This window comes from Malaclemys terrapin, chromosome 16 (genome assembly GCF_027887155.1).
Source record: "Malaclemys terrapin pileata isolate rMalTer1 chromosome 16, rMalTer1.hap1, whole genome shotgun sequence".
NCBI lineage: Eukaryota > Metazoa > Chordata > Testudines > Emydidae > Malaclemys > Malaclemys terrapin.
Genome location: NC_071520.1, coordinates 12,097,102 through 12,124,217, shown reverse-complemented (window position 1 = coordinate 12,124,217; position 27,116 = coordinate 12,097,102). Strand labels below are relative to the sequence as shown.

General features: G+C 47.5%; 1 protein-coding gene across 3 annotated transcripts in view; it reads right to left on the bottom strand.

Annotated features, from left to right (window-relative positions):
- The window catches only part of LOC128824709 (sodium/glucose cotransporter 1-like), a 72,783-nt gene that overhangs the window by 17,726 nt on the left and 27,941 nt on the right, over nt 1-27,116 (bottom strand). For all 3 annotated transcript variants that reach the window (XM_054006529.1, XM_054006530.1, XM_054006531.1), the window contains 10 exons: nt 20,794-20,898; nt 17,688-17,747; nt 17,236-17,340; nt 8,171-8,276; nt 7,877-7,957; nt 6,677-6,897; nt 5,578-5,713; nt 4,663-4,770; nt 2,494-2,644; nt 1,673-1,841 (listed from right to left, as the gene is read on the bottom strand). In XM_054006529.1, the coding sequence (XP_053862504.1) occupies nt 1,673-1,841; nt 2,494-2,644; nt 4,663-4,770; nt 5,578-5,713; nt 6,677-6,897; nt 7,877-7,957; nt 8,171-8,276; nt 17,236-17,340; nt 17,688-17,747; nt 20,794-20,898 (1,242 nt within the window). The remainder of the gene's footprint in view (nt 1-1,672; nt 1,842-2,493; nt 2,645-4,662; nt 4,771-5,577; nt 5,714-6,676; nt 6,898-7,876; nt 7,958-8,170; nt 8,277-17,235; nt 17,341-17,687; nt 17,748-20,793; nt 20,899-27,116) is intronic.

Genomic DNA, 27,116 nt, shown 5'->3' with positions numbered 1-27,116 from the left:
TGCCAATAAGATTGATAACTATACCCTGCCCCAGGTCTTGGGTGATATTTTTTGGCCAGTGTTATGCAGACAAGATAATCATAAAAGGTCCTTTCTGATTTTAATAACTATGAAGAGAGTAAAATCCCCTGCCCCTACAACACAGCTCACATACAAGCTGTTTTTGAAGTCTGGAGAATGTCAGATGAGTACCTAGCATTATCTGAACCAAAACCTTTGAACCTTCAGAGCACTGTCCTTCCTTATCCACGTGTTTACTCTGTCTGTCGCTCTCTATTCTGAATATCGTAAATATAAACAAAATATACAGAGCCAAATTCACTTCTGAAGTAAACAGGTGCAGCCCTATTGACTTTAATGCAATTGCACCCACTTACACCAGCAGTAAATTTGGCCTATATGCTAAAAAGGATACAACTAATGACAGTGCTACAGAATTATAAATCCTGCTGGAAACTTTCTAGTTAGAACAAATGTATTATTAAATGGTCAGAAAAAAATATCACAAAAAAGTATTGGAATAAGACAAGATGAGAACCTCAATTTATCATAAAAATAAGAACTTTTCAGAAAAGTCTAATCTTGGATACTAAATAAATATCGGTCCATGATCCAGGCAGTGCTTCAAATCTCTGTGACTTTTATTTGTTCCCAGTATTTATTCTAATTAAGACTGCGCTTTTGACCAAATACTGAGAGTCTTACTAGTTCTTAATCCACTCTTACTCAGGCAAAATTCCAACTGAAATCAGTGGAAGACTTCCCTGAATAAGGACTTCAGGATCCAAGCCATTAACCATGAGGTTCACCAAGCAGTGACTGGAAATGGAACATCCCTGATTAGGAAGTATCTAAGCACTAGTAGTATATTCACCAATGTCCAGAGAAAGAGTAGTGTTAGAAAGGAGTCAAAGTAACTAGAAAGCGCCAATCCCACCTGGAAACAGTGTTATATTGTTTATCTATTGGCTTTCCTCACCATCGCATCTGTGCATCTCACAAACATTAATGAATTTATCCTCATGGGGACCATCGGCAAGTATTATCCTCAGCATTACAAGTGGGGAAATGGAGCTACAGAGCTATTATTGGAGTGATTTTAAGAGGTGCTGAGCGCACAGTTCCCACTGACTTCTGAGGGAGTTGTTCTGAGTGCTCAGCACCTCTGAAATTCAAGCCGGCAGTGACCTGCCTAAGTTCTCACAGGGAGTCTGTGGCACAGCTGGGAATAGAACCCAGATCTCGTGAGTTCCAGTCCAGCAGCTTAACCACAGGACTTTCCCCTTCCTTATTGAAGCCTACAGAACCCACGGAGAACCTAGAAGGTTGCATTCAAGCACTATTTCCCAGAAATTATCCCTTCAGCACAAGTCACAGTGAAACAGTAGGTGGTTCCAGCTTCACAGCTGTCTAGGAGCCAATAAAGTCCAATGAAGTCCATGCACATTTACATGTATGTGGTGGAAGGGGAGTATGAGGATTCCTCAACTGAGCTAAGAGCCCCTCAAGCATTCTGCTTTGGAACCTCAGGCTCTGGCCTGTAGCAGGAATAGCCTCAAAGAAAATGAGAATCAAATGCATTGAAACAAAGAAAGGGCAGTTGTCCCAGTGCACAGATGAATGTCTTTTGTGAACTTCTGCGCACAGAGCTCTTCTCCTAGCCTGTACTCACCTCCTCATTGACCCTCTTACAGAAGATAGCAAGCAGGAAGACAGCAGCAATGGGTGGCCCCAGGTAGCTGGTGATAGACTGTATATAATCAAAGAGCTGCCCGCTCTGAGCTGACTGCACCACGGGAACCCAAGCAATGCTGATACCAATTAAAGCTAAAATAAATAACCTGCAAATACAGCCAATAAAAAAATCTGTTAGCCACCTATTTATAAACATCAATCAGAAATACAGAAATCACAATGAACCAATCAACAATTTAACAAGTCATTGTGTTATTCAACCAGCATTAAAACAGGAGCAAAAATAACAGTAATCAGCCATCAGCACTGGGGAAAAAGACCAACCGGCAATGAAATCTCACCCGATCCATCAGCTCTCAGTCAACTCAAAATGAGAACTCTGCTCCCAAACAATAAATCAATAAGTCACAAATAAACACAGCAATCAATAAAACAGCAGAGAGAGATGAATAAAAGAGAAATCTACAGCATAGCTAGTGAATATTACTGATGCTGTAGCTTTGTCTAACTGTCATCTTGGAATGAAATTTAAATAGATCCCCTGGGATATCTGTAGGGAATAGACACCTCAGATTAATCTTTAAATAAGAAACATGGCTGGAAACTACCCCGTTGAATATCGAGAAAGACACATGAGATTAAGCAGTCAAGCCGCAAGAGGTCACTGCTGCATCATATGCATTCAGTGAAAGGTTGTTCATCAAGGCACTTAAAGATGAACTTGGAAGGGTGCAGTCTGTGATGGCTCCAATATTTCATTAGGTTCCTAATGCTGGGAAGGAGCGCAGTATCACTTACCTTCCAGCCAGCATGAGCTCTCTCTCAGTTGCCTGGGATCGTATTTTGGTGTAGATGTCCATGGTGAACAGAGTGCTAGCACTATTAAAAATGGAAGTCAGGGAGCTCATGAGAGAGGCCAACATGACTGACAACATCAGACCTCTCAAACCTGAAACACAGAGAGAGACACCACCTGAGCTGGGGAGGGTCAGTCACTGGGAAAGCTCCCATAAGTGACATCTCTTTGAGTGCATGGTCTGACCTCCCCCAACCCAGCTATCTGTTAGTAAATGAAGCATGCCCAGCTTATGACAACTTCATGGTACCCTACTGCAGATGGAAGGTAATGGTGCCTTTTAGGTCAGGAAGCACAACATTTACAATACCACATAATACCCAGGCTGGGCTGTTAGGAGATGGATAATGGCTGAGTGTATTTACTCAGATAGGAGATCCTTGTTTGCAATGTCAGGGGTAAGAGACACTCCCAGAAACGTACACTCTTGTCGTTTATACTGCCTGATTGGACTCTGGGTCAGTGGGAGAGAAAGAACTCTGCCCAGGAATTGCCCCTAGAGGGTACATGATCGAACAACATTATGATACTCAAGGGAAAATACCAGCATTACAGGAGAGGACTCCACAAGGGCATAGCAAAACCAATCAAGAGAAGCGGTAAGAAACCCAGCCATTGATAATCAGAGGTCTACCTAATAGGGAAATGTCAGTGATCTCAATTCTCAGTCCCTGATCTAAACTCAGCTTGCAGTTACGCCAGGGTAAACTTTAAAAATTTATTCTAGATTTAGATCTTAAAGTCAGTGGCCCCTTGTGACCACTCGACCTTTTTGACCCTAGCTCACAAACGAGGCTCGGATGCAATGGATGATCATTTCCTCCTATCGGAGAGAAATGGCAGGTTCCCACTGAGCTGCTGATGGGTGACAGCTGCTGCTTCAGTTTATAGGTCTAAGCTGCTTTGGATCTCATTGAAAGCCACGCTTTTCATCTTGGCGTTACACATCCTCCACCCTCCACAAAGCCCTGCTGCCTTTTATTGAATTTAACTCGAGGTGCTATCTTTTGTCAGGGCAACTGTCTGTCCCTTCTCTGTACAGACCTTCCCACTCTCATGTTTCCCTGGCCATCTTTCCCTTTGCCTTCTGTGCTCACATCCCTGCGTCTAGCAGGCTACTTCTCCAGCTCGCTTCTCTTGTAACCCTTCTCCTTAACGGTCTGAGGCCAAACCCAGCTGCAGCACTGTCTAGCAGTCTCTTCCCAGGGAGGGGCAGTCTTCTCAGCATGCACTGAGTTCTCAAATGTTCCCTGCTGTACCCTTCTAAAATCTGCCAAACTCAGAGGCCCCGGTAAAGCAGAGGCCCCATGTGTATGGGGTTTGGCTGTCCCAGCTCCTCTTCCGGGAATGATGCGACTTTTCTACAGTGAGAAGTGAGGAAAACAGACCTCAGGCTGAGTCCTGCACAAGCAGCCTCCCTCAAGTAGCTTATCCTAATTCAGACAGCTGAGAAGCAGCCCTCCTAAGTCTGCACAAACCCATCCCTTCTTAGTGGTCCATTTGCAAACCACAGGCATAACATGAAGGCCTATACTTGTCTGCAGAAGTTTCTTGTTTTTCCTTGTATGTATGCTTATCTTCCTCCAGAGGTGCATTGTTCTGCAAAATTGAATAGGCCTTTTAATGTACCAATGGCTGTGCACCAGGAGGGCTGTACTTTCTCTTCCCAGCCCAGTGAGGTTAGCAGAGGAACTGCAAGTACATCCCCAGAGATCCTGGCAGAGGCAGCTTCTTAGTAGCCGGTAACTGTAGGCCAGATTTACCCCCTCACAAGGCCAACGCCAGCAGCGTCTTATTGGCTCAGGTTTGCAAATAAGCAAGATTGTCACGGCTAGTCTGTAACCATCTGGCATCTATGACATAATGCATGGCATGTATAGGAATATACTGTGTATATTGGAAAGATCTAGGGCCTACAATAGCTGAGCCCTGATAACTCAAGGAAGTGGTGTAGTACTTTAATGATGTAAAATCGACTAAATGAGAATGCAGGCCCCTAGTTCTGGTAGCCGAATTCCAGCTCTGGGAATCTCTCCCCCACAACACCCAACTTCTATTAATCTGTCATCCATGTCTTTCCCACAAAAACACTATCACAACCAGCATCTTACCATTCGGCATAAGGTCCACCACCATTTTTGGATAAGCAACGTTTGAACAGCCAACTTTGGTGCCACAGTATTTCTCACATTCTGAGGGCACGACACAAGCCACCATATCTGAGAAAAAGATAACAAGACAGGGTTACCTGGGGTCATAGCAGCAAGTTACCCAAAAATCAAGAGAACTTCCCAAACCCATCTCCATGCTAAACCACTGGATTTATTTGCCTGATATCCCCTTGGCTCTGGAGCTGTGGGAAGGAATTCCATTCCTGCATCACTTCTTTCCTAGACGGGGAATAGCGATGGTGCTGAGGTCAAGCCACCAAAACTGCATCCACAGAATTGCACAGGAAGTCGGGACTGAATAATGTGAGGATTACAAAATCGGGGCTCAGGGGCCAGGGCAAAGTAAGTGCGTGCTCTGAAAAGCCCTCCCTGCTCAGACCACCTGCTCTCCTCTGTTGTTGTACACACAGCTCAGTGGAGAGGGAAAAAACCAACTGGTATTGTGCTCACACTGAGCTCAGGCAGCATGCAAATCACAGGCATTTCCATGAGCTGGGAACATTCCTCTCTGGGATCCAGACACCCCTCCCTCTGCCCTGTGAAGTCTGTCAGTCACAGACAGGAGGGTTTCTCACCCGCTCAGGTAGAGCAGGAATGCTACCAACAAAGAGGGCAGGAAAGAGACAGACTCTGCGACTCCTGTTCTGCACCAGGGACAGTGGAGCCCTGAGCAGGGGACAGAGAAAGAGCAGTAGCTTCTTATTTTGTGGGAGCAGCTGGTGTGTGCATGTCTTTTGGGGGTCTGAGTGAGGAGAGGAGCTGAAGGAGTGGAGGGGAGGAACAGTGAAGAGAAAACTGAGTGGGGCTGGAAGAGGAGTGAGAAGAGAATGAGGGGGCTACAGTACTAGGTCTTACCTGTGTACAGAATTCGACTGATCATCCCAGGCATCACCATCACAAACATGGGCAGCAGCTTCAGGTACCCACACATGACACAGCCGGCCTTCACATGGGACATGTTCTTGGCTGAGAGGCATCGTTGAACAATAACCTGTCAATGAGACAGTAGATGTGAATGACTCCAGCTTTGTCACCCACACACGATGCCGGGCACACCAAGGCACCAATGAGACTCTTTAAACTGTGTTCCAATTTGCCCTTTCCCATAATTAGAAAAACAAAAGGGTACTTGAAGGCCTTAGAACAAGTCTAAATGGATAAAAGGAAACACTTTTGTCCAGTGTACATTTAACCTGAGAGACTCCCTGCCACTGGATATTATTGAACCAAGTAGCTTAGGAAGATTCAAAAGGGATTAGACATTTAAATGAATAAGAACAGCAGACACCGTTACACTAGCTAGGGTACAAATTATAAAGGCTTTCAATCTGATCACCAGCTGGGGGCTGGAAGAATACATGGTATGCAATACTGCACAATTACAATAGTACATTCTCCTTCTGAAACATACCAGTTTGATAATTTTTGGAGACTGGAAGGACTGTTGACCTAAGGAGAAGGAAAGGAAAGGAAAAAGGAAAGAGATGGGCAGCCTCCAGCCTGGCACGGCGGGACTGACATACACAGACCATCGGCCCAGCATTTTTTATGCAAGGAGATTCCAGCAGCACACATACAAGATACACCTAGTACAGCTGGATGGGAAGCCAGGTCTATACCCAAACTGATAAAGGTCATTATATTTATGTCGATGTCCTATTAAGATGCCCACATTTGAAAACTAGATCCTCAATGTTCATTTAACAGGTCACAAGAAAGGGAGCAAAGTATCACACACAAGGCATCTGCTCAGCATGGCATGCAAAGGGTAATAAAGGAATACACACACCCCACTGACTTAACATAGAAAGGGCTGAGCATTTAAAAGCTACAGAGAAAAATCACCTTGCCCTAAGGAGTTAAAGGCATGGGGGGTGGGGAGGGAGAGAGATCAGTCCAACTACACTGCAGATTTTAGAATGCTCTGAATTTCCAGTTGTTGCCTTTACACTACCTGATCTGTGCACCAGTACCACAAAGCAAGGATGCTCAAGCCAAAGGTAAGCCCCGGCCATGGCAGGTCTCCAGTGATTGGGTCTCGGAAGATGTGGAAAGAATCTGCCCGAGGGGTGTAGCATTTTGGGTCAATGTTAATGTTTCCATATGAGGTGTTTCCTGGAATTGCATTCATATATTTCTCCATAAAGGCCTCATATCCTCCTACTTTGGCAAATGCTGAAAAACAACAAAGATGCTTGAAATTCCTGATGGAATGGAAGAGTCCCAGGAGAAAACTCCATGCTATCAGTGTGACAAACAGGCCCAACAGAGATCAACATTGTCAGAAGACATCAAAATATGTGCTATGAACACTCGCAAAAGCAAGGAGCCACAGTGACTTTCCTTCTAAAGATTCCTTTATACTCCACTGTCCTTCCCATGCCCCTGATGCCTGCTTACACCTGGCCAGAAAGTATAATGTAGGTATAATATCTCCAGGCTGCCTGACCCAGGTGAGGACCAGAGGCAGAGTCCACCAGATGAAGTCAATCCAAAATGTTTATTGTGAAGCAGGGGGACAACTTCATTTAACTGAAAAGCTTACGAAGAGGAAGACCAAGCAGTAAGAAACTACAATGTAAGGGAGAGGAAATTACAGCCTCACAGGGCTCCCTGCCTTTACTACCTCCTCTTGATTAATTATGTAGGCTGACCCCTAAATACAGGGTTTTGTTTCACAGGTGGACTGCATTTTAGTACCTATGTGATCTTGTGGATACCCAACCTCTTATTCACAATCACATGGCCCACGTCCTCTGCCACTCTCAATGTCATCCCTATGGTAACTACAGAACTTGCATAAATATTTAATGTATTTGAGCTTTCATCATGCAATTTAGCAGCTGGAAACAAGGCACAGCCATACGGTATGTCCAACCGGCTTCCCACTTAGCACCAGACGTCCATGGACCACAGGCTCAGAACCTTGGTCCTACTTTAATATTATACATTCCCGCATGTGTTGAAGGAGCAATGGTCAGGATGACAGGAGGACTTAGCAATGCAGCTCTCCCCTTTTCCCCAGCAAATACATGAAGCAATTGGAGCGCCTCAGCTGTTAACCTGTCAGGACTCCACAGTGCTGGATCCACTTCCACAGGACACTGGGGGCTGTAGCTGATCCTTCCAGCTCTCGTTCATCAGATTTACTCACCAAATCCTGTGAGAATAAAGGATCCCACCAGCATGATGATGGTCTGTAAGGTGTCTGTGTAAATCACAGCAGCAAGGCCACCTAAAGGCGAAGAAAGGCCAGAAAAATGTGTGAGCCCCTCTGCTAATGCCTTAGTGGGAATCACCTCTCCTTGTCCCCTTCTCTCTCTCATGCACATACACCTCTCCCCTTTCGTGCTCTCATTTCTTCCCACTTACACCCCACTCCCCTTTTCATCTTTCTGGATCCCCTTTGAACTTGTTTTTAATTTAGCTATCTGTTCCACAAACTCACCTGTGATCGTGTAAAGACCAGTAACAGCCAGCAGTATGATTATTGCCAAATAAAGATTTAGCCCCATGGCCATTTGGATAAATATAGCTCCAGAGAACATATCTGCCTAATAAAAGGAAAGACCATTTAGGGAATGCTTAAGATATCATCTCTATTGATATAATCTCTTTCCCCCCATTCCCCCAAGCACTGCACTGCAAAAAAGAATAAAAGCACATGCAAAATAAAGACAGATCTTGTCTCCTTGGTTGCCCAGACCTGCTTTATTTTAACTGTCAGTGGATTTTTGAAGTTCACTTCTTTGTTTCTGCAGTTTTTACAATGGTTTCCAGAAATCTGTCAGTGATCCATCCTAGCCAAATCTGGCTACCCACCTCTTCAGGCCTATGACTTTATGTATGCAAAAACAGTTCAACAAAGTTCTTAAATCCCAGACCATCCAAGTCTTTTGATAACCTTTGCATTATATCCAGGAAGAGTTTTGTTTAATAACTCTTTTGTCTTTATTTATGTCAACGCTATTCTTCAAGCCTCACCTTTACAGTGCAACACAGATGCTTGGTATGACTGGTCTGCCTAGTTGAGGACAAACAGGAATCAAAGATGACACCTTATTTTACACAAATTCCATGAATATCTGTCAAAGTAATTAGCATTCAACTGGTCAGCTGGAGAAACAATTAGGTCTTGTAATGACATGGATTTTGCAACTTCGTGAATACGGCCTGGGATTTTAGTTACCAACACATCTGCACCAATGCAAACCCCTAAAGTAGACATAATTTGAAATCAGGATAACCAATTCCCAACAAATTCATGACTCATCAGTGTAATTCATATCTCTATTAGGGGTTTGCAACAGTGCAGCATGCTGCACCAGTGCTAAGGCGGGGGTGGATTTTCCAAAGTGCCTACATGCCTTAGGAGCAGATGTGCCATTGAAAGTCATGTCATTGAATTTGTGCCCCTAAATCACTTAGGTGCTTTTGAAAATCTGATCCTAAAATCCCAGGGCAGACAAGGCTTAAGAGGGCTGTTTAGTCCTCAGCTCTACTAGATTTTAGGGCAAACATTTATTCAAGGAACACAGGGAGTTCCATCTAGTCAGGTATTCTGCCACAAGGAGAGCGGTGATATAAGTCATGCATCTGGCTAACTGTGCCATGCTGTACATAACAACACTACTTAGCACACATTACCTTTAAAGTGCTTTACAGTCAGTAAGTAACATATCCTCATGACTCCCCAGTCAGCCTGGCAACTGAGTATCATCCTCCGCATTTTACAAACAGGAAAACTAAAACAAAAATACTCAGGGGCAAATCCATTCCACAGCACTCAGCCTGAGTAGCTGGGCAGATGCTGGAGGAAGAAAACCTCTCCCCCAGGCCACTGAGGAAACTTCTCCTTGAGACTGTCACCACCTCAACCCCCCCTTCACCCCTCCTGCCTACAGGGCAAGGAGGAGACCTGTGCAACTGCAGATCCTCCAGCCCTGCTCCCACCACCAGCCACTGCATGCTCACATGCAGAGCCATTGTGGAGCCAAAGCCGGCTCCAGGCACCAGCCTACCAAGCATGTGCTTGGGGCGGCACCTGGAGAGGAGCGGCGCTCCGGCCCGAGAGCAGGGCCACGACCTGGCTCGCCGCCCTCCCCACTGCGCCAGGGAAAGCGGGGCCCTGCCAGGATCTCCGCCCTCCTACCGGCGCTCCGGCCGGCCGGGGAGAGCGGGGCCGCGGCGGGCTCGCCGCCCTCCCCCCGGCGCTCCGGCTGGCCGGGGAGAGCAGGGCTGTGGACGGGCTCTCCACCCTCCTCCTGGCGCTCCGGCCGGTCGGGGAGAGGGGGGCCCTGGCTGGGCTCAGCGCCCTCCACTGCTCCGCTCCCCGCCGGAGGGCGGGGGGCGGTGGGAGCCTTTTTTGCCTGCGGCGGCGAAAAAGCCAGAGCCGACCCTGTGTGCAGCTGAGCGGTGCACCACACAGGGTGTGAAACACATGCACGGTCCCACCAACAAATTCCACCTCTGCCTTTGCCATCTGCAGCCATGGAGGCTGGGGCTGGGTTAAGATGCAGGAATTCATAAAGCTTAATCCCACAGGCTAACTGTGAACCTATGCTGCTCTCTATGGGAGAGGATTCATTCCTGACCCTCACAGCTGATCAGTTTATGCCCCAAAGTTTGAGGTTAATTTATTTTTAGTATTAGCTTAGTTTGCATGGCCACAAATATTACTGGTCATAAAACGATCCCGCAAGGAAACATAGTTAATTATTTAACATCCTGAGCAATACGTGAACTCCTTGGATTTACTGAATCACCTTCCGAGTTCACCTCTTTTGCCTCCCAGTTACATTATTTACTGCTAATGTTTCCTAGTTATGGATACAATTAAAACGTTATCATATCTCTGAATGTACTAAACCTTCTCCATGCAAAAAAATCACTCCAGAGCTATTCACACATCATTCAGGAAGCACATGGCAAAACTATTAATGATAAGAGTGTCCTTTTACAACTACCATTACAGCTAAAGAATTCCAAGGAACACTTGTAACGCATTCAGAAGGTTTTTAATTCCTTCAGATTATGGGGGAGCATCCAGGTACTTGTTTCCAAAGACACCTAGTCTTAATTTAATCAGTTACTGGTCACCAATGCCTTGCCTAGAGGATTTTCTTAAAATTGCCCACCATTTCTACCATGGGTACAGCTCCACTGGTGACAGCAATGGAAGAAGTACTAGTGATTTTCAGCCAGGGCCGGCTCCAGGCACCAGCCTACCAAGCATGTGCTTGGGGCGGCACCTGGAGGGGGGTGGCGATCCGGCCGGGGAGAGCGGGGCTGCAACTGGACTCGCCGCCCTCCCCCCGGTGCTCCGGCTGGCCGGGGCCCCGCTCACCCCGGCAGGGCTCTCCGCCCTCCCCCTGGTGCTCCGGCCGGTCAGGGAGAGCAGGGCCGCCCTCCCGCCGGCGCTCCGGCCGGCCGCGGAGAGCGGAGCCGTGGCCGGGCTCTCCGCCCTCCTCCCGGCGCTTCGGCCGGTCGGGGAGAGCGGGGCCCCAGCCGGGCTCGGCGCCCTCCGCTGCTGCGCTCCCCGCCGGAGGGCGGGGGGCGGTGGGAGCCTTTTTTGCCTGCGGCGGCGAAAAAGCCAGAGCCGACCCTGTGTGCAGCTGAGCGGTGCACCACACAGGGTGTGAAACACATGCACGGTCCCACCAACAAATTCCGCCTCTGCCTTTGCCATCTGCAGCCATGGAGGCTGGGGCTGGGTTAAGATGCAGGAATTCATAAAGCTTAATCCCACAGGCTAACTGTGAACCTATGCTGCTCTCTATGGGAGAGGATTCATTCCTGACCCTCACAGCTGATCAGTTTATGCCCCAAAGTTTGAGGTTAATTTATTTTTAGTATTAGCTTAGTTTGCATGGCCACAAATATTACTGGTCATAAAACGATCCCGCAAGGAAACATAGTTAATTATTTAACATCCTGAGCAATACGTGAACTCCTTGGATTTACTGAATCACCTTCCGAGTTCACCTCTTCTGCCTCGCAGTTACATTATTTACTGCTAATGTTTCCTAGTTATGGATACAATTAAAACGTTATATCTCTGAATGTACTAAACCTTCTCCATGCAAAAAAATCACTCCAGAGCTATTCACATATCATTCAGGAAGCACATGGCAAAACTATTAATGATAAGAGTGTCCTTTTACAACTACCATTACAGCTAAAGAATTCCAAGGAACACTTGTAACGCATTCAGAAGGTTTTTAATTCCTTCAGATTATGGGGGAGCATCCAGGTACTTGTTTCCAAAGATACCTAGTCTTAATTTAATCAGTTACTCGTCACCAATGCCTTGCCTAGATGATTTTCTTAAAATTGCCCACCATTTCTACCATGGGTACAGCTCCACTGGTGACAGCAATGGAAGAAGCACTAGTGATTTTCAGCCAGGGCCGGCTCCAGGCACCAGCCTACCAAGCATGTGCTTGGGGCGGCATCTGGAGGGGGGCGGCGATCCGGCCTGGGAGAGCGGGGCTGCGACTGGGCTCGCCGCCCTCCCCCCGGCACTCTGGCCGGCCGGGGAGAGCGGGGCCGCGACCGGGCTCGCCGCCCTCCCCCCGGCGCTCCGGCCGGTCGGGGAGAGCGTGCCCGTGGTCGGGCTCACCGCCCTCCTCCCAGCGCTCCGGCTGGTCGGGGAGAGTGGGACCCCGGCCGGGCTCAGCGCCCTCCCCTGCCGCACTCCCCGCCGGGGGGCATGGGGAGACTTTTTTGCCTGGCGCGGCAAAAAAGCCAGAGCCAGCCGTTTTCAGCTACCTGAAAGCTACCATGGCAACAGCTCACACAGCGCTGTAGGCTCATGCAGCAGCTGACTAATTTAAGCTTCTCTATTCTGCTACTGCAGAATTCATCTTGGTTATGGAAGCCCCATGGAGTCAACCCTGACAGCCTGGAGTTTCCTAGGGAGCAGTGGAACAGAGCCACAAAACAAGATGGGGGGGATGACAACAAAAAATACACAAAACAGAAACAAAAGAGAAAAGAGGCAGAAAATGGGCAAGAAAAAGGAGAGACGGCAGCAAATTCTGCAAGGGAACATGGAAAAAGGGGAGCCCATTGCTAGTGCATCACACAGGGGAGGAACTGTGCCCAAAAAAGGAAGGGAACCTCTGCAGCAGAGAAACTATGGAACATAGAATATTACACATTGGGCAAAACCCCAACAATCACATGTAAAAGCGATACTGCGGAGATACAAATATGAACTGCACTGGGTGTCATAGTGACCTTGCACTTTATTTCAGCTTCAGCCTTGGCAGCCACAATGCCCTGATGTGCTTTGATCATTAAACTGAGAACTTCATCAAAAGCCAGCCCCCTTGGAAGCTACCAACTCCCCCAAATTCTAAATTCCCAAAACAGAATTATTAATTAAAAGATTTGCATACAGGGTGTCGGTCTGCCAATTATGAACCACCCTATTTAATTCCCATACAGAGGATAACCACTCATGGTAGTTCATGGGATGCTCTCCCAGAGACTGATTAATATTGTTACGGGTGTTATTCCAATTAGTCCCGGCTGGAGAATATTCACAGTGTTGTTAAACACCATTCTCCCTAATCTATAGACTTTGGGGAGAGCATTCTAAGCATCTTTATCAACAGTCATTTGTAACACATTAATTAAAATCTCCCTGATTAAGATGATACAACCCTGCCTGTTATTTTAACCCTCCTAGCAAGCAGAATGATGAAATCAACTGTGTTCATATTCCAATAAACTGGTCTACAAAGATTAATGCTTCTATATTGGTCAGGGGGCATTAGTTGTATTTCCTTCTCCATCTGAACTTTCCTTCTCATCTAAGCTTTCCTCTGGACTGGTGCCCAAATTCCCCTGACAAGACCCTGCTCTTCCAGGTCTTCTGGTGATAGCAGGTAGCAGCCCTGATATTAGCCTTCCTCCCGGAGAACCTGTTTTCTGTTCCTTCTTTTTCTTACCTCCACCAGCTGCCACAAACAACGCTAACTTAGGGCTTTCCCAAAAGTTGTGTAACCCTGAGCCAGCCATCACATTCCAAATCACATTCCTGGTAATAAACTTCCCAGTCATCCTTCTCAGGCAGGCCCAGATAAGGAGGTTCAGAGGGGTAACCCCCAAGACCAGCTGCTGCCATTTGCCCTCTTAATACCCAAAGCTATTCTTGTGGACCCTCTTGTTCTGGCCTACACTTATTAGGATCAACCAGAGTGCCTTGATATGCTGTGGTGAGCTGTTCTTCAACCACTCTGTAGGCACTTTTAAGGTCCTCTGCCTGCCACAGTAACCCCTGCTTCTCTCTTTTCTCTCCCTCACCTCCTCCCTCTCATGTTTGCACTTCCTTTTTAGGCTTTTCCAAGGTATGAACTAGGGACATATTAAGGTTGCTTTTCCATCTGATGTTTCAATTTCTTATTCTGTTCCCTCATCTTCTAAACTTTACAACTGAGCCATACATGCCATCAGTAGATAGTCCATGGCTGTAACTTTTATGTCTTAATCTTTACCTTTCCAGTCCATTTCAGTCTGGAAATCTCTCTCACACACATAAATCCAGGGGTCAGCTACATAATTTGTATCTAATGCAAGTGAACCACCCCCATGTTCTGAAATATGGAGTCCTTTATAAAGAAGTAGTGACCTGTCAGCTGATATTTCTTTCTTTATGCTCCAGTGTTGTGAGGTGTCGCAGTTTTGGTGTTTCATTATCAGTAATGTATTATATCTTATTAATTAATTAATCTCCTGCCCCCAGAAGGTGCCCTGCTGACAGGCATCCTGGGTGTGTTTCAAAATGCACTTAGGCCTGTGAGCAGTTAGAGTTAAAATTTCTGCACTGCCACTGCTTTCATAGAATCATAGCATATCAGGGTTGGAAGGGACCTCAGGATAATTAGGCCACAACCCTGCCTTAACTGGCCCAAACTGATACAACAACTGATGTGCAATATCTGGGGTTCCAAATTGTAATAATGGCTTGTGTTTGATCATTAATTAAATGAGACATCAAATAATAAGATCAGTTGGTTTATTAATCAAAGATTAGACATCTAGGATTAATCAGCACAATACAGAGAGGAAACTCACTAATCCAGGGTCCAGTGTCTGTCAGCGCCACTGGTCCAATTTATTTTACAATTCTATCTGTTATTTCTTCTTGGTTCTTTCTTCACGGTGTTTAGTTTTGTAACTATGATTATCCAATCAAAGACAAATGTCATATTCCATCATACCCTACATTTCAGTTTTAACCTGCTTAACAACATGTTTTTAACCAGTCATTTCATTTTGTCCTTTGTGGTTTGGAATGTCTTATACATTGTCCAATCATATGTTAATATCACAATGTGAATCATGGCTCCTCGTACATTTCCATTGTATAAGCCCTTTCTTTTCATTTCAGTTACAACTTCATTAGAGAATCACAGGACTAAAAAACAACTTTAAAAATAGGTTATGAAACTAGGTCACACACAACCATATTTTCACTCTATAAGTAAGGCTACGATTATGTCATGGAATCCGTGACTTCCATTGACCTCCGTGACATTTTCTGCCCCAGGGCTGGAGTTCCCAGCGAGCCCCTCCCCCCCAGCTCCCAGCCCCCGCCCTGGTGCAGGGACCCTGCAGATGCCCAGATGCCCCAGCTGAGCAGCTGCAGAGCATCCCTGCTGCCTGCCATGGCTGAGCAACTGCAGGGTCCCCCTGCCACAGCTGGACAGCTGCGGCGAGCCCCCGTTGCCTGCTCGCTGGACAGCTGGCGGACCCTGCTGCATCCCAGCTGCGGCGGGGGGGGGCCTGCAGGTGCCCAGTGGAGGTGGGCAGGAACCCCCTGCAACTGCCCAGCCATGGCCACCGGCTGGGGGACCCTGCAGTTCCCAGCTGCCCTGGGGGGCGAGGGGACCCTGCAGCAGCCCAGCCCCACAGGCAGGGAGACCCCTGAGCGCCCGCCTACCGCAGAGGTGGGGGACCCGGGAGCCCCAGCAGCAGTGGGTGCTGAACCCGCCTACCCCTTTTGTCAGGGATATTTTTTAGTGAAAGTCAGGGACAGGTCACGGGCTGCCGTGAATTTTTGTTTATTGCCCGTGATCTGTCCATGACTTTTACTAAAAATATCCGTGACAAAAACTTAGCCTGATCTATAAGCAATATAATAATCTACCTACTAGTAATTCTTTATCATCTTCTCTTAACATAAGTCCCATAAAGCTTTACAAAATAAAGCCAACAGCTTCATAGGCAAGAGATGCTTGGAGCCCTAGACCTATGTGCTCACAAAACCAGGCCCAATTAAATGGATGCAACATTTCCAATTACAGCTACATATAAAACACAACAGTTATGTTGCCAGCTCCTCACAGAAATAAATGCTACAGAAATGAAAACGCCAAAAAGCTAACTTGGGGGTTTGCCACAGACCCAGCCTATTTAATTTGTAACCTTGGTAAGAATCAATTATTGTAAGAGTGTGAGAATGAGAGCAGAAGGCCAGCTCTTTTAGGTTACATTGGACTATTATCACTCAGCTCCTATGCAGAGAGCAAAGAGTAACCTTCCATGGCAACTGCAGGAAAACAACAGAGCCAGGTCTGCCTGACCTGTGGACTTGGCTGGAAACATGATTTCAAAAGGAGGCAGAAAATCACAACGTCCTTCGCCACTGCAATGTCCTTGATAGCCACACTTCATAGCTCAAACTAATCCACAGACAGGCTCTTTCCTCTTCCTTCCCTTCCTCTCCTTGCACTTTCCAACTCCTTTACTTTCTAACCCCATCTCTCTTTTCCCCACCTGCCTTCCTCTCTTTTCTCACTTCGGCTTCATTAGTACAAACAGGTTGCAAGTTCAGCTGAGAATACGGATGGAAGGATGTGTGGGAAAGTGGGAACAAAAACCCATTCCTTGAAAGCCCCAGGCCCCTTTTTCTCCCACTAGAGCCAAAGAGAGTTACTCATACTCTGGGGCAGGAGAATTTGGCCCAGGAGTCAGAATGGGGGACTTTCGAAAGAAGGCTCTAAAACAAAATGCTGAAAATGGCGTGGGTGAATGTTCCTGGGTAAGCAGCAGCAATTGTTGCCCTTGGGGGACAAAGGCAGAGAACCAGGTACTAAAATTCTCATAGTTTGGGACCTTCTCTTCAGTTTCTGTCACTGACGCCTGAGATGGCGCATACAGTATATAGTACAAAGCTCCAGCCAGCCTGACCTGTTCCAGAGGGGAGCACACATGGAAACAAAATCCCGGAAAAAGAAAGCTAAATCATAACCACCATCTAGAGAAAGAGTCCCTTGGTACAAGCCAACAGGCACAGACACACAGAGCTGTAGAGCTGATTTGGATGGTCAGCACTGCTAGACGGAAGAGTGACAACATGGAAACAGATTTTTACCTACCTAGAGTCCAGGCAACAAATGAGAGAAGTGAACTACACCTGTTGAGAGATTTTATGTGAGCATAAAATAATAATACAGATAGGAACTTCACTTAGAATAGAGGAACTAGAAAAGCTTAACTCACAGAGATCTTGGTGAAAATATAGAGGAGCAGAGAAAGGACTGACAGATACATCTGAATCCGTCGGCCACCAAAGCGCTTCTTGAGATACTCTGGCATCGTCACCACCTGCAGAGAGAGAAGAATTCACACTATGAGCAAAAGACAACTACCGTAGGGGGCAGAGGCTCTTCCGTCCAGATACCACACTGATGAATGCACTAGAAACGTAGATGGCCTCCAAGAAGCACAGAAAGACACTATCAAATGCTCCTCATGTCAGGATCTCAAAGCCACAGAGACCTCCTTGTTTAAATACATAAAGAAACAACTTGTATCGAGTCCCTGTCACATTCAGGTCTCTACTCCCACTGAGAATGGTTTTGTGATGATGCTAGACCCACAAACACAGCAGGCTGAAAAAGAAAGATTAAAACTGGGAACAATAAAAGGAATAACCTAGTGTTTGTACTTACCCCAGCCCTGATGTAGATGGGTACAAACAACCAGCCAAGAGCAAATACAATTATCAGGGCCTGTAACCAAGGAAAGAACAGCTGAATTAGCCTCTGGTCCTGTCACCAGCACTTTCCAAGGCCACGTATCTGGCTGCAGTGAGTAAAACGGTGGCCAGTGCAGGCACCCCTGGCCTCATTCTTTCTATTTGTCTGGCATTTTACAGTTGGAACTCCAGGGGTGAAGTCCCGGCCTTACTGAAGTCAATGGTAGTTTTGTCTTTGACTTGACTGGAACTCGGATTTCACCCCAGGCGTCCAATAGAAGCACCTGAGGAAGAGCCCCCCACTGCAGCAGACTTATTGAAGTATCAAAGAGAACATTGCTTCAGCATTTTCCCATGTCTGTCCGAGGAGAAATACGTTTGTCGTGTGTCTAACACTGCTCTTAACATTTCCTTTGGTTGCACTGTCCCACTGCAGCTCCACTAGTAGTAGCAACTACCAGAGCATTAGTGTACCCTGGGCACAGGTGCTTAAACCACTGTTTCATTAGTCGTGCCCAGAGCAGATCTAGACAACATGGTGTTTTAAACAACAGAAGCCCCCAGAAACCTCTCTGTGTTGGCAGATTCACCATTGCTACCACTGGGAAATGTTACGGAAGTCTAGGGATGCCACCCTAGCCCCCTTTACTAGCCCCTCCATCCAGTCTCCAGGCAGCCACCGGCACCAGGAAACATTCCACTAACAAATCCAAGTGTCAGAGTAGCAGCCGTGTTAGTCTGTATCCGCAAAAAGAACAGGAGTACTTGTGGCACCTTATAGACTAACAAATTTATTAGAGCATAAGCTTTCGTGGGCTACAGCCCACGTCTCACTTGTGACTAGCTTTGCTTCTCCAAGGTGTTGACAGCAGAGCTTACTTCCATACCCACGTCACCCACCAGACTAGCTCACTGACCTGCCTTCTGCAGTGGGAGTAGTTATAAGGTGCCCTTATACATTATAAGACATATAATACTCTCATATTTGGGACTATATACTGTAAAGTATGGTAGCTCTGCTATACTACATACTGTATATTCTGTGCAGCAGATATTTTATTGTAGATCGTACATTCATTTTTCTTCCTTAAACGTAAGCGATTTGTTTTATGCAGACTTGTGCACATTAAAACAAATATAGAGCTAAATTCTGCTCTCAGAACTGCACTCTAGATCTCTCATCCACACGCTAGTTTATCACCTCTCTGAAGTTCTGCTCATAGATCAAGCATAGGACATGCCAGAGATACTGGGCACCATGCTGCTCTCACTTCCATCCATGTACATCAAGAGTAACCCCACTGAAGTCAATGGAATGACACTGACACAAAGGCAGTATAAGTGAGAGCAGAATCGGGTCCAGTTCTCTCTCTTGCTAACAGAATCAGCGTGGATCTCAAAGCAGCATTTTCCCATGTATATTAGCATGTTTATCAGTTCCATTGTGTTGTTCGTATTGTAATGAGCGAACTAGCTGGCTTCTGTGTGCGTGCGTGAACATGTACATCACTGTCCTCTACTTGACTTAATCAAAACCTCTCAACTGTGTGTCTTAGGCTGCATACTGCTACCAACTAATGGAAAGCTCTTTAGCTCACATGGCAGAGGATCCTGAAAGAGGATCCCGGTTCTATCCCTTCAGATGTCATGAAGTTCCAAGTAACCTTAGTGTGGAGCCTGGATTTGTTTCAGCATCATCAGAAAATAAAAAAAAGTGAGAGTTTAAACTAACTGAGTCCAACGTGTGCGTGTCTCTAAGCGAGCGTCTACTCCCCCCATGCACAAAGAAGTTGCAATCTCTATGGGGCTCATTTCATACCCCGCACACTTCTATTCTAAATAAACCTAAGGGCCACATGCTTCCCTTGATGATTCAGACCAGATTACAGGGCAACACCAAACCTCCAAGATCTTTTGTGGTGTTGCATAAACTCCTTTGTGAAGTGCAACAGCCAGGGGCATGGCCACTATTATTCCAGAGGCTGAGGATCCAAGGGAAAGAGCTAGATCCCAAGGCTCTTGGCTCATTAAAGTTCTCTCATGACCAGATCTTCCTGGAGCACCAGGTAAACAGCAGTCTGCTCCAGACTCCATGCTGCCAGGAACTGACCTCCTAGTGGCTATGTCCCCAATTCCCCGCCACGGAGTACTGATGGTGGAGAAGCTAGTGCTGTTCAGGGCAGCGGTAACGTGATGCAAACTGCACCTTCAGACCGGCTGACCTGAAAGGGGAAATACAGCATAAAGGGGCTGTTCCCCAACTCCTGTATCTCCTCCCGGTCGCACATACATCCATGGAGGGCTACAGGTAAAAATGACTGAGGAGAGGGGACACGTTACCTTTCGTCTCAACTCTCTCCCCCAGATCCTTTCCCAAACCTTTATGGTTCTTGTGCCACACTCCAGGCAGTAGTCGTAGTACTTTTAATCAAGTGAGGTGTTTGGTTCTAGGACAGGGGTCTGCCCCCAGCAGACTGAGAACAGACCAGCACTGATGGTGCAAGCCTCTGCACTCCTTCGCTGCCGTCCCTTAGTGAGAGGGAAATGAGAGGGCAAGTAAGAGGTGAAGGCAACCCTAAATCCCTCACTGCCTGGAGGAAAGCAAAATACTCCTTTCCCCCTAATCCCAAAGCAAGCTCTCAGCAAAAATGATACAGATGAGATGAGAAAAGCTGTCCTTTCCCCCTGATAGCTGGAGATGTTGTTTATAAGTATTTGAAAAGCAATCAAAGGACAAGGATAGAATGGAGGAAATCACCAATATATTGAGTGAGAGAGAGAGAGAGAGAGAGAAGTAACACCTCTATGGAAACTGGTTTCCTAATATAGTAATGGCCTTTTCTTCTCCCATTGGCTGGGCTGCAGGTGGGAGTGGGGAGAGAGACTGGGGGAATGGGAATCGACACAAAGTATTCTTGTGGTGGGTGGTTCTGCCAGTCGCCAGCCCTGGGGGAGGCAGGTGCCGCTGGGTGAGGGCTCTGACAGCATTAGAGTGAATTGGATTTTTAGACAATGTGGGCTCACCTGATCTCTTTGGATACCCCCAAGGTTACAATTTTATTGAAATGTGTACCACTTACGTTCCATTCAAATCCTGCAATGGCGATTCCTGCAGCCGCTCCTGTGCCTGCCAAGCCCACAAAGTGCCCACTGCCAATGTTACTGGCAAACAGAGAAGCACCAATCTGGAAACAGAGAGAAGAACAGATGGGTCATCGATCCTGGGCTCAGGCCTTGGCTAAAATAAGAGCTGTATTTGTGACCAAAAAAAAAAAAAAAGTGCTTATTTGGAGTTTTGAGATTTCCTGTTTGCCGTCATTATGGGACCTGATTGCCTGATTTCCCCTCTTAAAACCCAACATTGCAGCCATAACCCCTACAGACAAGGAGGACTGAGCAGGACATCACATATTAACTCATCCAGAGGGGACACTGGTGAATGATAATACTCCCTTCTCCAACTAAGGTGAGCACGTGGCCTCCACCCATACAGAATTTCAACTCTTTGGAGAACATTTCCAACTAACACGTGGGTGATGTATTGCAGAATGAGCAGCCAATGATCTTGGCTAGAGGTCCGGGCAGCTAGCACAAAAGGCTGATGTCACACATGTAAGCTGCTCCAGGGACAAGAGGCTGATTCACGAAAATAAGATACATCTCATTGGGCGAAAGATCCATAAGCCTTATGGCTGGCTTGTATCTCCAGTGGGAGAAGCACCCTTTTTGCACTTGGTTTGCTTCCATCAAGGGACAATAGGTTACCTGAATGGGACTCTGGGAGCTGCTATGGTGGGTCCAGCTACTGGCCCAAGGGCGTAGTACATGCGAGTGACACATGTGCATACAAGGAATGTTGGTATCTCTAAAACCTGTAACATCCTGTATTGATCCCACAGACTGAGTAACGGGGAGAAACAGGAACTGCTGATAAGTACGGATCGAAGGAAAGAAAGAAGTTAGTGCTGGATTAAAAATCAGACAGATTCACAAAAGGGAGATCATAACTATGTGATCCTTCTGCCAGGATTGGCAGCAACAAAGGACAGGTTCAATATCTAGAGGTTCCTCTTAACATTACAAAACAGAACCAGCTTGAGCCCCCATCCAGAAATCTTGGGAAACAATATACTACCCACCCCGGGAGCCCCTAGAAGGTAATACTTCCCCACTTGCAAGCACTGAGTCTGAGTATAACAAAAGAAAACTTTATTAAGAGGAGATGAAATACAGCATTAATCTGGGAAAACACAGCAACAATTACTCAAAAGTATGCTAACCAAAAGTAAGCACTGGCCCCACATTGTCTTGAGCAATAGACTTTTGCCTCAGCTTCCCACCTTGTGGTGTGAAAGTCCAATAAACAAACGCCTATTTAACAAACCATTCCCCTTTTCACTCCGCTGCCCTCAGCTGACAAATGTGAGTGGGGTGCAGCGAAGTCCCAGAGTCCAGGGCTGTGTTCAGGTGGGTTCACCTCCTGCCCCCAGGCTCGTGGGATGGGTGAGTGATGCCTCTGCTCACCACTGTCACTGTTGCTGCACACCACTGTGAGGGCTAGTCTTTACTACCCGCCCGGATCGGCGGTAGAAAATCGATCTCTCGGGGATCGATTTATCGCATCTCGTCGGGACGTGATAATCGATCCCCGAATCGACGCGTGTACTCCACCAGCCCAGGTAGGAGTAAGCGCCGTTGACAGGGGAGCCGCGGCGGTCGATTTGCCACCGTCCTCTGATCCTAAGTTGGATCAGATATGTCAAATTCAGCTACACTATTCGCGTAGCTGAATTTGCGTATCTGAAATCGATTCCCCCCCACCCCCGTAGTGTAGATGTAGCCTGAGCCTTTGACCAAGAAGAGGCAGCTAAAACCAATGTCCTAAACAGCCTGCTGCTAATACAAGTTTGCCAGGTCTCAAAGGGGCTGATATGTTGTGCGCTGTGCCTGTTTGTTTCCAGCAGCGAGGTTGCAAGTGAAAGTCAACACCAAAGACAGAAACTGTATTTTCTATCTTTGCTAATTTTTCCTCTCCCATTTTTGGGTGTGTTTGTCTTGTTTTGTCTTCTAGGAAATGGAACTGGACTTTAAATAACAACTCTAGCCCATCTCAGATAACTTCCCCTCTTTCCCCGCCTCAAAAGACAGTTATTACTGTCTTTAATGCCATCTGAGGTCTGGTCTACACTATGAGTTTAGGTTGACTTTAGCAGCCTTAAATCCAATTAAGCCTGGACATGTTCACATGACGAAGCCCTTTCTTTTGACTTAAAGGGCCCTTTAAACTGGTTTCTTTACTCCACCTCCGACGAGGGGATTAGCGATAAAATCGGCCTTAGCGGGTCGGAATTGGGGTCGTGTGGACGGAATTCGACGTTATTGGCCTCCGGGAGCTATCCCACAGTGCTTCATTGTGACCGCTCTGGACAGCACTCTCAACTCAGATGCACTGACCAGGTAGACAGGAAAAGCCCCGCGAACGTTTGAATGTCATTTCCTGTTTGCCCAGCATGGAGAGCACAGGTGACCATGCAGAGCTCATCAGCACAGGTAACCGTGATGGAGGCCCAGGATCGCAAAAGAGCTCCATCATGGATCGAACGGGAAGTACGGGATCTGCTCACCATATGGGGAGATGAATCAGTGCTAGCTGAACTCTGTAGCAGTAAACGAAATGGCAAAATATTAGAAAAGGTCTCCAAGGCCATGAAGGACAGAGGCCATAACAGGGACGCACAGCAGTGCCGCGTGAGGAGCTAAGGCAAGCCTACCACAAAGCCAGAGGGGCAAACGGAAGGTCCGGGGCAGAGCCGCAAACATGCCACTTCTACGCGGAGCTGCATGCCATGCTAGGGGGTGCAGCCACCACTACCCCAACCGTGTGCTATGACTCCTTCACTGGAGAAACACACAGGGAAGCGTGTTCGGGGTACGAGGAAGATGAGGATGAAGATAATGTAGATAGCTCACAGCAGCAAGGAAGCAGAGAAACCGGTTTCCCCAACAGCCAGGATATGTTTATCACCCTGGACCTGGAGCCAGTAACCCCCGAACTCACCCAAGGTGTGCTCCCAGACCCTGAGGGCACACAGGGGACCTCTGGTGAGTGTACCTTTGTAAATACTACACATGGTTTAAAAGCAAGCATGTTTAATGATTAATGATTAATTTGCCCTGGCAATCGCAGCCAGTGCAGCTACTGGAAAAGTCTGTTAACGTATATGGGGATGGAGCGGAAATCCTCCAGGGACATCTCCAGAAAGCTCTCCTTCATGTACTCCCAAAGCCTTTGCAAAAGGTTTCTGGGGAGGGCTGCCTTATCCCGTCCGCCATGGTAGGACACTTTACCACGCCAGGCCAGTAGCCCGTAGTCTGGAATCATTGCATAACAAAGCATGGCAGCGTATGGTCCCAGTGTTTGCTGGCATGCAGACAACATCCATTCCTTATCACTCTTTGTTATCCTCTGGAGAGTGATATCATTCACGGTCACCTGGTTGAAATGGGGTGATTTTATTAAGGGGACATTCAGAGGTGCCCCTTCCTGCTCTGCTGAACAGAAATGTTCCCCGCTGTTAGCCACGCGGTGGGCGGGGAGTGGTGAAGTGATCATCCCTGATAATTGGGTGTGGAGGAGAGGGGGGTTAGTTGGGTTTGTGCTGCATGTTAACCTGGAAACCGCACCCCTCCTTTTACATTGCAAACCCATTTTAAATGGCCAACCCAACGGGAGCTTGGTATGGGAAATGAGGGCGCTACTGTTTGAAACCATTCCCACATGTTAAGAAGGTTAAAAAACCCAAAAGACTGTGGCTTACCATGGCTGCCTGCAAGCCGAAATCTGTTGCCTGGCACTGCGTGAGTGATCTCTCACAGCAAACCGGCAGGCCCTCAATATAAGAGGAAAAATGTGACCTTGTAACGAAAGCACATGAGCTGTGTAATGTGAAGAGCAAAATTTAACGTGAAAGAGTGTACCCATTGTTCTCTAAAATATGTCTTTTTTTAACCTCCCCTCCCTTCTCCTCCACCAGCTGCAAATGTTTCTCCTTCACAGAGGCTAGTGAAGATAAGAAGGAGAAAACGGTGGATTCGGGATGATATGTTCACGGAGCTCCAGATGTCCTTCCACACTGAAAGAGCACAGCAGAATGCGTGGAGGCAGTCAATGTCAGACTACAGAAAAGCACAGTATGAACGAGAGGAGAGGTGGCGGGCTGAATCGCAGGATGAACAGAGCAAGTGGCAGGCTGAAGATGATAGGTGGCATCAGCTTGCAGACAGAAGGCGAGTCGATGCTCCGGCTGCTGGAGCATCAAACTGATATGCTCCAGTGTATGGTCGAGCTGCAGGAAAGGCAGCAGGAGCAGAGACCGCCGCTACAGCCTCTGTGTAACCAACAGCTCTCCTCCCCAAATTCCATAGCCTCCTCACCCAGACACCCAAGAACACGGTGTGGGGGCCTCCGGCCACCCAGTCACTCCACCCCAGATGATTGCCCAAGCATCGGAAGGCTGACCTTCAATAAGAGTTAAAGTTTTAAACTGCAGTGTGTCCTTTTCCTTCCCTCCTCCCGCACCCATCCCGGGTTACCTTGGCAATTATCCCCCTAGTTGTGTGATGAATTAATAAAGAATGCATGAATGTGAAGTAACAATAACTTTATTGCCTCTGCAAGTGGTGCTCGAAGGGGGGAGGGGAGGGTGGGGTGGTTGGTTTACAGGGAAGTAGAGTGAACTGGGTTGGGGGGGGGCGGAGGGTTCATCAAGGAGAAACAAACAGAAGTTTCACACCGTAGCCTGGCCAGTCACAAAACTCGTTTTCAAAGCTTCTCTGATGCGCACCGTGCCCTTCTGTACTCTTCTAACCGCCCTGGTGTCTGGTTGCGCGTAATCAGCGGCCAGGCGATTTGCCTCAACCTCCCACCCTGCCATAAATGTCTCCCCCTTACTCTCAAAGATATATTGTGGAGCGCACAGCAAGCAGCAATAACAATGGGGATATTCTTTTCGCTGAGGTCTGAGCGAGTCAGTAAGCTGCGCCAGCGCGCTTTTAAACGTCCAGATGCACATTCCACCACCATTCGGCACTTGCTCAGCCTGTAGTTGAACAGGTCCTGACTACTGTCCAGGCTGCCTGTGTACGGCTTCATGAGCCATGGCATTAAGGGGTAGGTTGGGTCCCCAAAGATCACAATAGGCATTTCAACATCCCCAATGGTTATTTTCTGGTCCGGGAAGAAAGTCCCTTCCTTCAGCTTTCGAAACAGACCAGAGTGCCTGAAGACGTGAGCATTGTGTACCTTTCCCGGCCATCCCACGTTGATGTTGGTGAAACGTCCCTTGTGATCCACCAGGGCTTGCAGCACCATTGAAAAGTACCCCATGCGGTTTATGTACTCGGTAGCTTGGTGCTCCGGTGCCAAGATAGGGATATGGGTTCCGTCTATCGCCCCATCACAGTTTGGGAATCCCATTGCAGCAAAGCCATCCACTATGGCCTGCACGTTTCCCAGAGTCACTACCCTTGATATCAGCAGGTCTTTGATTGCCCTGGCAACTTGGATCACAGCAGCCCCCACAGTAGATTTGCCCACTCCAAATTGATTCCCGACTGACTGGTAGCTGTCTGGCATTGCAAGCTTCCACAGGGCTATTGCCACTCGCTTCTCAACTGTGAGGGCTGCTCTCATCCTGATATTCTGGCGCTTCAGGGCAGGGGAAAGCAAGTCATAAAGTTCCATGAAAGTGCCCTTACGCATGCGAAAGTTTCGCAGCCACTGGGAATCGTCCCAGACCTGCAACACGATGCGGTCCCACCAGTCTGTGCTTGTTTCCCGGGCCCAGAATCGGCGTTCCATGGCATGAACCTGCACCAGTAACACCATGATTTGCACATTGCTGGGGCCTGTGCCTTGTGAGAGGTCTATGTGCATGTCAATTTCCTCATCACTCTCGTCGTCGCACTGCAATTGCCTCCTCGGCTGGTCCTGGTTTTGCTTTGGCATGTCCTGGCTCTGCATATACTCCAGGACAATGCGCGTGGTGTTCATAGTGCTCATAGTTGCCATGGTGATTTGAGCGGGCTCCATGATCCCAGTGCTATGGTGTCTGGTCTGAAAAAAGGCGCGAAACTAGTATCTGACGGACGGAGGGAGGGAGGGGCGAGTAAAGACATGGCGTACAGGTACAGGGAATTAAAATCAACAAAGGTGGCTGTGCATCGGGGAGAAACACCAACAACAGTCACACAGAATGCCCCCCCCCCCCCAAGATTGAACTCAAAACCCTGGGTTTAGCAGGCCGTTGATTTCACGGAGGGAGGGGGAAGCAAATTAATACAGAACAAATCTATTTTTTACATCTTAAGCTGGCAGACGACGGTGCAGCATGACTGATAGCCC